This window comes from Pseudophryne corroboree, chromosome 10 (genome assembly GCF_028390025.1).
Source record: "Pseudophryne corroboree isolate aPseCor3 chromosome 10, aPseCor3.hap2, whole genome shotgun sequence".
NCBI classification, from domain to species: domain Eukaryota; kingdom Metazoa; phylum Chordata; class Amphibia; order Anura; family Myobatrachidae; genus Pseudophryne; species Pseudophryne corroboree.
The window spans coordinates 175,871,271-175,887,257 of NC_086453.1; the positions used below are offsets into that span (position 1 = coordinate 175,871,271).

General features: G+C 48.7%; 1 protein-coding gene across 2 annotated transcripts in view; it reads left to right on the plus strand.

The window, feature by feature from the left end:
* PPIH (peptidylprolyl isomerase H) overlaps nt 1-15,987 on the plus strand; it is a 305,388-nt gene that overhangs the window by 265,858 nt on the left and 23,543 nt on the right. For both annotated transcript variants that reach the window (XM_063941659.1, XM_063941658.1), the window contains 2 exons: nt 54-141; nt 931-971. In XM_063941659.1, coding sequence (XP_063797729.1) covers nt 54-141; nt 931-971 — 129 coding nt within the window. The remainder of the gene's footprint in view (nt 1-53; nt 142-930; nt 972-15,987) is intronic.

A 15,987-nucleotide genomic window follows, 5' to 3' on the forward strand; every position in this document is an offset into this window, starting at 1 on the left:
AATTTCTCTGCATTGAATGCTTGTGTAAACATGCCCTCTGTATTCCTCTGCAGGCCAACAGTGGACCTGGAACGAATGGCTGCCAGTTTTTTATCACTTGTTCCAAGTGTGATTGGCTGGATGGAAAGCATGTGGTTTTTGGTGAGTATTGGGTTACACAATAGCTCAGACAACACAAACAATTCCAACATCTGTTAACAAAGCCTCTTACTGTAACTAAAGAGCTACAAATTACAATGCATCTGTTGTAGTCACATCACCAAACTGTGTGGAGAAGCTGACAAACACGCTCATTTCTATCTTTTGTGGCATTGATGCGGTGATCAGGATACTTGCATTGAATGGAGAAGGTTTAAGGCAGTATCATATTGATTTACCACTCTGTAACAATGTACTTTAGAGCCGATAATACTATCGGGCTATCCAATTACAGCCTGTTTTTACCTGCAGTAAATAACCCGTTATCCGGCATAGGTTCCCGATCCCATGTGTTATCGCCAAAAACAGGTCTCCTGGGGCTGCTTATGGGGGATTCTGCCGCAAAGCAACATTCCGACTTAAGGGGGTAAATTGGATAGTCCCAGGGGAATCCATTAGCTGCAGTAGTTCACTGCAGCTAATTGGATATCACCCTTTTTAAGGGGCTAAATGAAAACTTTATTGTAAATCATTGATAAATCAAATGAAGTCTGAGTAGATCAGTGAGAGTGAAGAAGTAATGGGCTACATTACCCTGCAAGTTCCATTCAGCTTAATTGCTGAACATCTTGATCATTCAGATCTGTGTGTTGCCCACAGCTGACAAAGATATGGCCTTTTGAGGGCCAGGTGACTGTATTAGCCAGTTGATGACCAGCTTTACCCTATTGCTGTCTGAATGAGATAGTCCCTAATATTGAGGATTGATTGTGCTCATCTTTCTTTCTTCAGGTAAAGTCGTTGATGGACTTCTAGTAATGAGAAAAATTGAGGTAACAACTTAGTTTCTTTTAGTGATCTTTATAACAAACCTCCATTTTCTTTGAGTGGAAAAGTAATTCCTTGCCAGCACTGTTGTTAGCAGACTTTACAATACAAGGGGCACATGCAGGCTTCAGCGAAAAAGTAATATATTGCTGGTCATACGTAGAGTAAAATAGCCCTTATAGCAGAGGACATTATAAACCACAGCACTGTATGCTTCTCTGAAATTCGTTGTTTATGAATAAAAATTCAAGTAGTGACTGAAATGGAATACATGCAACAAGACAAATGGATCTCAGTCATGGTGTCTCCAGCTGTGCTGCTGTGTGTACTGAAGGAGTTAATTTGTTTACGTTTCAGCTAATTTCTGTTTGATTTGGATCAAAGACAAAATGAAACCAATCCTGTGTTTGCTACGATTAGCCTTAAAGGGACTATGGGACTTATGTATTAGTTTGCAAGATGCGTGGTTGGTTTTGCCTTGTAAATGATTCCCACTTTAAAAATACGGGCATACTCGCTGGAATTCCAGCACAGCCTAATGTAATTGTTGAGGACTAAATGTATAAAGATGTTCTTGTAACCTTTTCCCATGGTATTGTTAGTAAAGACTAGTACAGTTCATAGTTAAGTTCAGTTTCATTATTTGCCTTCTCTTCCCAATTGAGGAGGCAGTAATTCTCTCACAGTACAATTCCTTGGGGGCCTGGCAAGTGATATGTATTACATTATTAATGCAGCGTGTTACGTTATTGGGGCATGGCAGCTGCAGAAAGCTGGTGTAAAGGTGGTAATCACACCCCATTACTGGACTGTACATAGTGTTCCTGTAAAGGAAAGTGCCCTTTTAAGTAAATATTGTTTCTCTGACGTCCTAAGTGGATGCTGGGACTCCGTAAGGACCATGGGGAATAGCGGCTCCGCAGGAGACTGGGCACAACTAAAGAAAGCTTTAGGACTACCTGGTGTGCACTGGCTCCTCCCACTATGACCCTCCTCCAGACCTCAGTTAGAATCTTGTGCCCGGCTGAGCTGGATGCACACTAGGGGCTCTCCTGAGCTCCTAGAAAGAAAGTATATTTTAGGTTTTTTATTTTACAGTGAGATCTGCTGGCAACAGACTCACTGCAGCGAGGGACTAAGGGGAGAAGAAGCGAACCTACCTAACTGGTGGTAGCTTGGGCTTCTTAGGCTACTGGACACCATTAGCTCCAGAGGGATCGACCACAGGACCCGACCTCGATGTTCGGTCCCGGAGCCGCGCCGCCGGCCCCCTTACAGAGCCAGAAGCAAGAAGTGTTCCGGAAAATCGGCGGCAGAAGACTTCAACAAGGTAGCGCACAGCACTGCAGCTGTGCGCCATTGCTCCTCATGCACACCTCACACTCCGGTCACTGATGGGTGCAGGGCGCTGGGGGAGGGGGGCGCCCTGAAGGCAATATAAACACCTTGGCTGGCAAATCATCACAATATATAGTCCCAGGGCTATATATGTGATAAATTACTCCTGCCAGAATCCATGAAAAAAGCGGGAGAAAAGTCAGCCGAAAAAGGGGCGGTGCTATCTCCCTCAGCACACTGGCGCTATTTTTTCTTCACAGTGCAGCTGGAAGACAGCTCCCCAGGCTCTCCCCTGTAGTTTTCAGGCTCAAAGGGTTAAAAAGAGAGGGGGGGCACCAAATTTAGGCGCAATATGTGTATACAAGCAGCTATTGGGGGAAAAATCACTCTGTTATAGTGTTAATCCCTGCATTATATAGCGCTCTGGTGTGTGCTGGCATACTCTCTCTCTGTCTCCCCAAAGGACTTTGTGGGGTCCTGTCCTCAGTCGGAGCATTCCCTGTGTGTGTGCGGTGTGTCGGTACGGCTGTGTCGACATGTTGGATGAGGAAGGTTACGTGGAGGCAGAGCAGAGGCCGATAAATGGGATGTCGCCCCCTGTGGGGCCGACACCAGAGTGGATGGATAGGTGGAAGGTATTAACCGACAATGTCAACTCCTTACATAAATGGCTGGATGACGTAACAGCTGTGGGACAGCCGGCTTCTCAGCCCGCGCCTGCCCAGGCGTCTCAAAGGCCATCAGGGGCTCAAAAAAACGCCCGTTACCTCAGATGGCAGACACAGATGTCGACACGGAGTCTGACTCCAGTGTCGACGAGGTTGAGACATATACACAATCCACTAGGAACATCCGTTGCATGATCTCGGCAATAAAAAAAGTGTTACACATTTCTGACATTAACCCAAGTACCACATAAAAGGGGTTTTATGTTTGGGGAGAAAAAGCAGCCAGTGTTTTGTTCCCCCATCAGATGAGTGAATGAAGTGTGTAAAGAAGCGTGGGTTCCCCCGATAAGAAACTGGTCATTTCTAAAAAGTTACTGCTGGCGTACCCTTTCCCGCCAGGGGATAGGTCACGTTGGGAGATATCCCCTAGGGTGGATAAGGCGCTCACACGTTTGTCAAAAAAGGTGGCACTGCCGTCTTAGGATACGGCCACTTTGAAGGAGCCTGCTGATAAAAAGCAGGAGGCTATCCTGAAGTCTGTATATACACACTCAGGTTCTATACTGAGACCTGCAATTGCCTCAGCATGAATAGTGCTGCTGCAGCGTGGTCTGATACCCTGTCAGATAATATTAATACCCTAGACAGGGATAATATTTTGCTAACATAGAGCATTTTAAAGACGTCGTCTTATATATGAGGGATGCACAGAGGGATATTTGCCGACTGGCATCCAGAATTAATGCAATGTCCATTCTGCCAGGAGGGTATTAGAGACCCGGCAGTGGACAGGTGATGCTGACTTTAAAAGGCACATGAAGATTCTGCCTTATAAGGGTGAGGAATTGTTTGGGGATGGTCTCTGGGACCTCGTATCCACAGCAACAGCTGGGAAGAAAAAAATTTACCTCAGGTTTCCTCACAGCCTAAGAAAGCACCGTATTTTCAGGTACAGTCCTTTCGGCTTCAGAAAGCAAGCGGGTCAAAGGCGCTTCCTTTCTGCACAGAGACAAGGGAAGAAGGAAAAAGCTGCACCAGACAGCCAGTTCCCAGGATCAAAAATCTTCCCCCGCTTCCTCTGAGTCCACCGCATGACGCTGGGGCTCCACAGGTGGAGACAGGTGCGGTGGGGGCGCGTCTCGGGAACTTCAGGGACCAGTGGGCTTGCCCACAGGTGGATCCCTAGGTTCTGCAAATAGTATCACAGGGATACAAGCTGGAGTTCGAGGCGACTCCCCCTCGCCGTTACCTCACATCAGCCTTGCCTGCTGCCCTCGGAGAAAGGGAGGTAGTACTGGCGGCAATTCACAAGCTGTACTTCCAGCAGGTGAAATCAAGGTACCCCTCCTTCAACAAGGCCGGGGTTACTATTCCAAAATGTTTGTGGTACCGAAACCAGACGGTTCGGTGAGACCCATTCTAAAATTGAAATCCTTGAACACTTATATACGAAGGTTCAAGTTCAATATGGAATCGCTCAGGGCGATTATTGCAAGCCTGGAGAATTTCATGGTATCACTGGACATCAAGGATGCTTACCTGCATGTCCCTATTTACCCTCCTCACCAGGATTGTCATTACCAATTCCAGACGTTGCCGTTGGTCTGTCCCCGGCACCGAGGATATTTACCAAGGTAATGGGCGAAATAATTATCCCGTACTTGGACGATCTCCTTATAAAGGCGAGGTACAGGGTGCAGTTGTTCGTCGGAGTAGCACTATCTCGGGAAGTGCTACAACAGCACGGCTGGATTCTGGATATTCCAAAGTCGCAGCTGGTTCCTACGACGCGTCTACTGTTCCTGGGTATGGTTCTGGACACAGAACAAGAAAAAAGGGTTTCTCCCGAAGGAGAAGTCCAAGGAGTTGTCGTCTCTAGACAGAGACCTCCTAATACAAATACAGGTGTCGGTGCATCAATGCACGCGAGCCCTGGGAAAGATGGTAGCTTCTTACAAAGAAATTCCATTCGCCAGGTCCCATGCAAGGATCTTCCAGTGGGATCTGTTGGACAAGTGGTCCGGGTCGCATCTTCAGATGCATCGGCGGATAACCCTGTCTCCAAGGGCCAGGGTGTTGCTGTTGTGGTGGCTGCAGAGTGCTCATCTTCTAGAGGGCCGCAGATTCGGCATACAGGACTGGGTCCTGGTGACCACGGATGCCAGCCTTCGAGGCTGGGGGGCGGTCACACAGGGAAGAAACTTCCAAGGACTATGGAAAAGTCAGGAGACTTCCCTACACAAAAATATTCTGGAACTAAGGGCCATTTACAATCCCCTAAGTCAGGCTAGACCCTGCTTCAACACCGGCCGGTGCTGATCCAGTCAGACAACATCACGGCGGTCGCTCATGTAAACCGACAGGGCGGCACAAGAAGCAGGATGGCGATGGCAGAAGCCACGAGGATTCTCCGATGGGTGGAAAATCATGTGTTAGCACTGTCAGCAGTGTTCATTCCCGGAGTGGATAACTGGGAAGCAGACTTTCTCAGAAGACACGACCTCCACCCGGGAGAGTGGGGACTTCATCCAGAAGTCTTCCAAATGATTGTACACTGTTGGGAAAGGCCACAGGTGGACATGATGGCGTCCCGCCTCAACAAAAAGCTAAAAAGATATTGCGCCAGGTCAAGGGACCCTCAGGCGATAGCTGTGGACGCTCTGGTAACACCGTGGGTGTACCAGTCGGTGTATGTGTTCCCTTCTCTGCCTCTCATTCCCAGGGTAATGAGAATTATAAGAAGGAGAGGAGTAAGAACTATACTCATTGTTCCGGATTGGCCAAGAAGAGCTTGGTACCCAGAACTCCAAGAAATGATCTCAGAGGACCCGTGGCCTCTGCCGCTCAGACAGGACCTGCTGCAGCAGGGGGCCTGTCTGTTCCAAGACGTACCGCGGCTGCGTTTGACGGCATGGCGGTTGATCGCCGGATCCTGAAGGAAAAGGGCATTCCGGAGGAAGTTATTCCTACGCTAATTAATGCTAGGAAAGAAGTGAACGCAAACCATTATCACCGCATATGGCGGGAATATGTTGCGTGCTGTGAGGCCAGGAAGGCCCCAACGGAGGAATTTCAGCTAGGTCGATTTCTGCACTTCCTACAGTCAGGGGTGACTATGGGCCTAAAATTGGGTTCCTTTAAGGTCCAGATTTCGGCTCTATCGATTTTCTTCCAAAATAGAACTGACTTCACTGCCTGAAGTTCAGACTTTTGTTAAGGGAGTGCTGCATAGTCAGCCCCCGTTTGTGCCTCCAGTGGCACCGTGGGATCTCAACGTGGTGTTGGATTTCCTGAAGTCGCATTGGGTTGAGCCACTTAAATCCGTGGAGCTACAATACCTCACGTGGAAAGTGGTCATGCTGTTGGCCTTGGCGTCGGCCAGGCGTGTATCAGAATTAGCGGCTTTATCATGCAAAAGCCCTTATCTAATTTTTTTATATGGATAGGGCGGAATTGAGGACTCGTTCCCAATTCCTTCCTAAGGTGGTATCAGTTTTTCATGTGAACCAACCTATTGTGGTGCCTGCGGCTACTTGGGACTTGGAGGATTCCAAATTACTGGACGTAGTCAGGGCCCTGAAAATTATATGTTTCCAGGACGGCTGGAGTCAGGAAAACTGACTCGCTATTTATCCTGTATGCACCCAACAAGCTGGGTGCTCCTGCTTCTAAGCAGACTATTGCTCGCTAGATCTGTAGCACGATTCAACTTGCACATTCTGCGGCTGGACTGCCGCACCCTAAATCTGTAAAAGCCCATTCCACGAGGAAAGTGGGCTCTTCTTGGGCGGCTGCCCGAGGGGTCTCGGCTTTACAAATTTGCCGAGCTGTTACTTGGTCGGGTTCAAACACTTTTGCAAGAGTCTACAAGTTTGATACCCTGGCTGAGGAGGACCTAGAGTTTGCTCATTCGGTGCTGCAGAGTCATCCGCACTCTCCCGCCCGTTTGGGAGCTTTGGTATAATCCCCATGGTCCTTACGGAGTCCCAGCATCCACTTAGGACGTCAGAGAAAATAAGATTTTACTCACCGGTAAATCTATTTCTCGTAGTCCGTAGTGGATGCTGGGCGCCCATCCCAAGTGCGGATTGTCTGCAATACTTGTATATAGTTATTGCCTAACTAAAGGGTTATTGTTGAGCCATCTGTTGAGGGGCTCAGTTATATTTCATACTGTTAACTTGGTATAGTATCACGAGTTATACGGTGTGATTGGTGTGGCTGGTATGAGTCTTACCCGGGATTCAAAATCCTTCCTTATTGTGTCAGCTCTTCCGGGCACAGTATCCTAACTGAGGTCTGGAGGAGGGTCATAGTGGGAGGAGCCAGTGCACACCAGGTAGTCCTAAAGCTCTCTTTAGTTGTGCCCAGTCTCCTGCGTAGCCGCTATTCCCCATGGTCCTTACGGAGTCCCAGCATCCACTACGGACTACGAGAAATAGATTTACCGGTGAGTAAAATCTTATTTTTTCTTAATGCTTTTGAAAAGTCCCTTTTCTTATGCTCTCTACGCTGAGTTATAACTCAATGTAGAGGACAGTAGTGATTGCACGCTCTGTAGCAGGGTTCCTTATTATTTATTACCAGTTATTTATATAGCGCACACATATTCCACAGAGCTTTACTGCAAATATTTGCTCATTCATATCAGTCCCTGCCCCAGTGGAGCTTACACTCTATATTCCCTATCACATGTACAGGCAGACACATTCACGCTAGGGTTAATTTTCTTGGGAACCAGTTAACCTACCAGTATATTTTTGGATTGTGGGAGGAAACCGGAATGCCCGGAGGAAACCCTCGCAAGTACAGGGAGAATATACAAACTCCACACAGGGCCATAGTGAGAATCGAACCCATGACTTCAGTGCTGCAAGGCAGTAATGATAACCATTACACCATCCATACTGCCCAGTTAACCACTTGTATTCTGGATTGTTGATTGAAATACAATATATGTTAGACATGAAAGCAGTTAATATACTGGCTGTTGGGATCCCGGCATTCAGGATTCCGACGCCAGAATACTGACAGCCAGTGAAATGCCGGTGGTCACAATCCCGACCGCAGAACCGTATTCCCACTTCGGTGGTGGGTCCACACCACCCAAGTAGGAATATAACTGCTTGCCACCGGGCCTGAAGCATGGCGAGCACAGTGAGCCCGCATGGGGGCTCGCTGCCTCACAGCCGGGATTCCAGCTGACAGGATGCCGCTGCCGGTCTCCCATATGTATTCCCTTTTAAAGTGTACATCTTTTCCAGCATCCATATTATTATTGTGGCTGTTTCCATCGAGTAGTGTGTGGTGTTTTCCTTATGCTTTCATAATATTAGGCTGTTCTTGTTGTTAAGGTACATATACACGGTACAATGTAACCTTACAATTTTGACTATATAGTCAAAATCATAAGGAAAGTTAGTGCAAATTGCACCGTGTGTACACAGCTTGCGATACAGATGCGCGCTCCCGTGGGGTCGGTATCGCAAGAAAAGATAAACTGTGCAGGCAAGTCAGTCTTGACTGTATTGTGTACAATCTAGTACATAGTATATTCAAAATTGGCACTTAGTCAAAATCTCAATTAAACATAGTCCGTATCGGTGGTACAGGGCTGCGGGGAGTTCATGGGAAATGCAAAGTCAAAATCGGAGATATCTCACATTGTGTATGCACCTTTAGTTGCTTTAGATTGTAGGCCCAGAAAAGTGGTTGCTACTCCCTGTATACAAAGCACCCCCAGTGCAGCAAGCCACAGTCTTGGATTTTAGGCTGCTTTAACATCAGAAACATAGGGCCTAATTTAGACCCTTTCACAATTGTGCAAAAATCGCTATGAAGCATGTGCAAGGTCCTAAACTGCATTCTCTTCAGAACGCAGTTTAAGACCTGGAGTGGGGTGGGAATAGGACGTCAGTGCCGTGTTTTATGGGCATCAACGCTCCATTTAAGGGGCTTGTCCAGACCGTTGGTGGACTTGGTCACTGTGCATTTGTGAAGCAGGAAGGCAGTTATTGGGAGCGGAAGACTGCGCAGAAATCTGGCTGCACTGTAGCACTTGGAGACTCTGGACTAGTTGACAGCCAGCGGTGGATGTGTTTGGGGACCGCGGGTAAAGTAACTCCCGGTGGAGAAGGAACACTGCAAGATATTGGCGTCCTAAGGGGCCAGTGAGCTAACTCCGTTGTGATTATATCTAAATGCCAAGATTGTATAACGTTACGCTCTGCTGGTTATATTCTGTACTCTGTGGGATAGAAAGTATTTTTCTCTTACGTCCTAGAGGATATTGGGGTCTACATTAGTACCATGGGGTATAGACGGGTCCACTAGGAGCCATGGGCACTTTAAGAAATTGATAGTGTGGGCTAGCTCCTCCCTCTATGCCCCTCCTACCAGACACAGTTTAGAAAATGTGCCCGGAGGAGCCGGTCATGCTTGGGAAGCTCCTGAAGAGTTTTCTCATTTATTTTCTTTTTTGTTGTTTTCAGGCAGGTCTGGCTGGCACCAGACTGCCTGCTTCGTGGGACTTAGGAGGGGCTGGGTGCTCAAGCTCCCTAGGGTTAATTGTCCCATTCCCCGCCGCTGACAGGACACTGAGCTCCTGAGGATCCTATTCGCAGCCCCAACACGGCGAGCGTACAGACCCGCAGCACGCCGCCACCCCTAACAGAGCCAGAAGTAAGAAGAGTGGTGAGTAGGTGGCCAGCGTCCCGGTTAGCAGGTCGCTGGCTCTAATGGCGGCACAAGGGTAGGAGCGCAGCGCTGAAAAGCAGGCTGCGGCTCCAGGCTTTAGAGCCTGCGGGCGCTCGGCTCCTCCTTGGTAGAAAAAAGGTTCCCCACCCCTGCTTAAGAGGCATACAGTGTGCTGTGTATTCCGCTGTGAGGGGCGAGCTGAAACCACAACATACATATACCCACACTGGCAGCGTTTCTACAGGGTTTCTCTGACGTCCTAGTGGATGCTGGGAACTCCGTAAGGACCATGGGGAATAGCGGCTCCGCAGGAGACTGGGCACAAAAGTAAAGCTTTAGGACTACCTGGTGTGCACTGGCTCCTCCCCCTATGACCCTCCTCCAAGCCTCAGTTAGATTTTTGTGCCCGGCCGAGAAGGGTGCACACTAGGGGCTCTCCTGAGCTTCTTAGTGAAAGTTTAGTTTTAGGTTTTTTATTTTCAGTGAGACCTGCTGGCAACAGGCTCACTGCATCGAGGGACTAAGGGGAGAAGAAGCGAACCTGCCTGCTTGCAGCCAGCTTGGGCTTCTTAGGCTACTGGACACCATTAGCTCCAGAGGGACCGAACACAGGCCCAGCCTCGGAGTCCGGTCCCAGGGCCGCGCCGCCGGCCCCCTTACAGAGCCAGAAGCAAGAAGAGGTCCAGAAAAATCGGCGGCAGAAGACATCAGTCTTCAACAAGGTAGCGCACAGCACTGCAGCTGTGCGCCATTGCTCCTCAGGCACACTTCACACTCCGGTCACTGAGGGTGCAGGGCGCTAGGGGGGGGCGCCCTGAGCAGCAATGTAAAACACCTTGGCTGGCGAAAATACACCACATATAACCCCCAGGGCTATATGGATGTATTTTAACCCCTGCCAGAATTCACCAAAAAGTGGGAGAAAAGGCCGCCGAGAAGGGGGCGGAGCCTATCTCCTCAGCACACGGGCGCCATTTTCCATCACAGCTCCGCTGGAAGGACGTCTCCCTGACTCTCCCCTGCAGTCCTGCACTACAGAAAAGGGTAAAAAAAGAGAGGGGGGGCACTAATTTGGCGCAGTTTTGATAATAACAGCAGCTATAAAGGGAAAAGCACGTTATATAGTGGTATTCCTGTCTATATATAGCGCTCTGGTGTGTGCTGGCATACTCTCCCTCTGTCTCCCCAAAGGGCTAGTGGGGTCCTGTCCTCTATCAGAGCATTCCCTGTGTGTGTGCGGTGTGTCGGTACGATTGTGTCGACATGTTTGAGGAGGAAAATGAGATGGAGGCGGAGCAATTGCCTATAATAGAGTTGTCACCCCCTAGGGAGTCGACACCTGAGTGGATGAGCTTATGGAAGGAATTGCGTGACAATATCAGCTCTTTACGAAAGACAGTCGACGATATGAGACAGCCGGCTACTCAGCTTGTGCCTGTCCAGGGGTCTCAAACGCCATCAGGGGCTCTAAAACGCCCGTTACCTCAGATGGCAGACACAGACACGGATACTGACTCCAGTGTCGACGATGATGAGACAAGTGTGACTTCCAGTAGGGCCACACGTTACATGATTGAGGCAATGAAAAATGTGTTGCATATTTCTGATAATACAAGTACCACTAAAAAGGGTATTATGTTTGGTGAGAAAAAACTGCCTGTAGTTTTTCCTGTATCCGAGGAATTAAATGAAGTGTGTGATGAGGCGTGGGTTTCCCCCGATAAAAAACTGATAATTCCTAAAAGGTTATTGGCATCATACCCTTTCCCGCCAGAGGATAGGGCACGTTGGGAAACACCCCCTAGGGTGGATAAAGCGCTCACACGCTTGTCTAAACAGGTGGCACTACCCTCTCCTGATACGGCCGCCCTAAAGGAACCTGCCGACAGAAAGCAGGAGAATATCCTAAAATGTATATACACTCACACGGGTGTTATACTGCGACCGGCAATCGCCTCAGCCTGGATGTGCAGTGATGGGGTGGCATGGTCGGATTCCCTGACTGAAAATATTGATACCCTAGATAGGGACAGTATATTACTGACTATAGAGCATTTAAAAGATGCATTTTTATATATGCGTGATGCGCAGAGGGATATTTGCCGACTGGCATCAAGAGTTAGCGCGCTGTCCATTTCTGCAAGAAGAGGGTTATGGACGCAGCAGTGGTCAGGTGATGCGGATTCCAAAAGGCACATGGAAGTATTGCCTTATAAGGGGGAGGAGTTATTTGGGGTAGGTCTATCAGACCTGGTAGCCACGGCAACTGCTGGAAAATCCACATTTCTCTATCGTCCTAGTGGATGCTGGGGTTCCTGAAAGGACCATGGGGGGATAGCGGCTCCGCAGGAGACAGGGCACAAAAAGTAAAGCTTTAGGATCAGGTGGTGTGCACTGGCTCCTCCCCCCATGACCCTCCTCCAAGCCAGTTAGATTTTTGTGCCCGGCCGAGAAGGGTGCAATCTAGGTGGCTCTCCTAAAGAGCTGCTTAGGAAAGTTTAGCTTAGGTTTTTTATTTTACAGTGAGTCCTGCTGGCAACAGGATCACTGCAACGAGGGACTTAGGGGAGAAGAAGTGAACTCACCTGCGTGCAGGATGGATTGGCTTCTTGGCTACTGGACATCAGCTCCAGAGGGACGATCACAGGTACAGCCTGGATGGTCACCGGAGCCTTGCCGCCGGCCCCCTTGCAGATGCTGAAGTAAGAAGAGGTCCAGAATCGGCGGCAGAAGACTCCTCAGTCTTCTAAAGGTAGCGCACAGCACTGCAGCTGTGCGCCATTTTCCTCTCAGCACACTTCACACGGCAGTCACTGAGGGTGCAGGGCGCTGGGAGGGGGGCGCCCTGGGAGGCAAATGAATACCTATTTTGGCTAAAAATACCTCACATATAGCCTCCGGAGGCTATATGGAGATATTTAACCCCTGCCAGAATCCGTTAAGAGCGGGAGACGAGGCCGCCGAAAAAGGGGCGGGGCCTATCTCCTCAGCACACAGCGCCATTTTCCCTCACAGAAAGGCTGGAGGGAAGGCTCCCAGGCTCTCCCCTGCACTGCACTACAGAAACAGGGTTAAAACAGAGAGGGGGGGCACTAATTTGGCGATATGCTTATATATATATTAAGATGCTATAAGGGAAAACACTTATATAAGGTTGTCCCTATATAATTATAGCGTTTTTGGTGTGTGCTGGCAAACTCTCCCTCTGTCTCTCCAAAGGGCTAGTGGGTCCTGTCCTCTATCAGAGCATTCCCTGTGTGTGTGCTGTGTGTCGGTACGTGTGTGTCGACAGGTAGGAGGACGATGTTGGTGAGGAGGCGGAGCAATTGCCTGTAATGGTGATGTCACTCTCTAGGGAGTCGACATCGGAATGGATGGCTTATTTAGGAAATTACGTGATAATGTCAACACGCTGCAAGGTCGGTTGACGACATGAGACGGCCGACAAACAATTAGTACGGTCCAGACGTCTCAAAAACACCGTCAAGGGTTTTTAAAACGCCCGTTTACTTTAGTCGGTCGACACAGACACAGACAGGGACACTGAATCCAGTGTCGACGGTGAATAAACAAACGTATTCCTTATTAGGGCCACACGTTAAAGGCAATGAAGGAGGTGTTACGTATTTCTGATACTACAAGTACCACAAAAGAGGGTATTATGTGGGATGTGAAAAAACTACCATAGTTTTTCCTGAATCAGATAAATTAAATAAAGTGTGTGATGATGCGTGGGTTCCCCCCGATAGAAAATTATGGGCGGTATACCCTTTCCCGCCAGAAGTTAGGGCGCGTTGGGAAACACCCTTTAAGGTGGATAAGGCGCTCACACGCTTATCAAAACAAGTGGCGGTACCATCTATAGATAGGGCCGTCCTCAAGGACCAGCTGACAAGGCTGGAAAATATAATAAAAAGTATATACACACATACTGGTGTTATACTGCGGCCAGCGATCGCCTCAGCCTGGATGTGCAGAGCTAGGGTGGCTTGGTCAGATTCCCTGACTAAAAATATTGATACCCTTGACAGGGACAGTATTTTATTGACTATAGAGCATTTCTATATATGCGAGATGCACAGAGGGATATTTGCACTCTGGCATCATGAATAAACGCGATGTCCATAACTGCCAGAAGATGTTATGGACACGACAGTGGTCAGGTGATGCAGATTCCAAACGGCACAGTATGGCCGTATACAGGAAGAGGACTTGTTTGGGGTCGGTCCATCGGACCTGGTGGTCACGGCAACTGCTGGAAAATCCACCGTTTTTTACCCTAAGTCACATCTCTGCAGAAAAAGACACCGTCTTTTCAGCCTCAGTCCTCTCGTCCCTATAAGAACATATCTGCCCAGGGATAGAGGAAAGGGAAGAAGACTGCAGCACAGCCCATTCCCAGGAACAGAAGCGTTCCACCGCGTCTGACAAGTTCTCAGCATGGCGCTGAGACCGTACAGGACCCCTGGATCCTACAAGTAGTATCCCGGGGGTACAGATGGGAATGTCGAGACGTTTCCCCTTCGCAGGCTCCTGAAGTCTGCTTTACCAAGTCTCCCTCCGACAAGGAGGTAGTATGGGAAAAAATTCACAAGCTGTATTCCCAGCAGGTGATAATTAAATTACCCCTCCTACTACAGAAAAGGGGTATTATTCCACACTATATTGTGGTACTGAAGCCAGAAGGCTAGGTGAGACTTATTCTAAACATTTTTTTTTGAACACTTACAAAGGTTCAAATTAAGATGAAGTCACTCAGAGCAGTGATAACGAACCAGGAATAAGGGGACTATATAGTGTCCCGGGACATCAGGGATGCTTACCTCTATGTCCCAAATTTGCCCTTCTCACTAAGGGTACCTCAGGTTCGTGGTGCAGAACTGTCACTATCAGTTTCAGACGCTGCCGTTTGGATTGTCCACGGCACCCTGGGGTCTTTACCAAGGTAATGGCCGAATTGATGATTCTTCTTCGAAGAAAAGGCGTCTTAATTATCCCTTACTTGGACGATCTCCTGATAGGGGCATAGTCCAGGGAACAGTTGGAGGTCGGAGTAGCACTATCTCGGATACTGCTACAATCAGCACGGGTGGATTCTAAATATTCCAAAATCGCAGCTGATCCCGACGACACGTCTGCTGTGCCTAGGGATGATTCTGGACACAGTCCAGAAAAAGGTGTTTCTCCCGGAAGAGAAAGCCAGGGAGTTATCCGAGCAAGTCAGGAACCTCCTAAAAACAGTGCATCATTGCACAAGGGTCCTGGTAAAAATGGTGGCTTCCTACGAAGCAATTCCATTCGGCAGATTTCACGTAAGAACTTTTCAGTGGGATCTGCTGGACAAATGGTCCGGATCGCATCTTCAGATGCATCAGCGGATAACCCAATATCCAAGGACAAGGGTGTCTCTCCTGTGGTGGTTATAGAGTGCTCATCTTCTAGAGGGCAGCAGATTCGGCATTCAGGATTGGATGCTGGTAACCACGGAGCCCAGCCTGAGAGGCTGGGGAGCAGTCACACAAGGAAAAAATTTCCAGGGAGTGTGATCAAGTATGGAGACTTTTCTCCACATAAATATACTGGAGCTAAGGGTAAATTTATAATGCTCTAAGCTTAGCAAGACCTCTGCTTCAAGGTCAGCCGGTATTGATCCAGTGGGAAAAACATCACGGCAGTCGCCCACGTAAACAGACAGGGCGACACAAGAAGCAGGAGGGCAATGGCAGAAACTGCAAGGACTTTTCGCTGGGCGGAAAATCATGTGATAACACTGTCAGCAGTTTTTCATCCCGGGAATGGAAACTGGGAAGCAGACTTCCTCAGCACGACCTCCACCCGGGAGAGTGGAAATTTCATTGAGAAGTTTTTTCCACATGATTGTAAACCGTTGGGAAATACCAAAGGTGGACATGATGGCGTCCCGTCTGAACAAAAAACGGGACAGGTATTGCGCCAGGTCAAGAGACCCTCAGGCAATAGATGTGGACGTTCTGGTAACACCGTGGGTGTACCAGTCGGTGTATGTGTTCCCTCCTCTGCTTCTCATACCTAAGGGGCTGAGAATTATAAGACGTAGAGGAGTAAGAACTATACTCATGGCTCCGGATTGGCCAAGAAAGACTTGGTACCCGGAACTTCAAGAGATGCTTACAGAGGTCTTATGGCCTCTGCCGCTAAGAAGGGACTTGCTTCAGCAAGTACCATGTCTGTTCCAAGACTTACCGCAGCTGCGTTTGTCGGCATGGCGATGGAAAGCCGGATCCTAAGGGAAAAAAGGCATTCCGGAAGAGGTCATTCCTACCCTGGTCAAAGCCAGAAA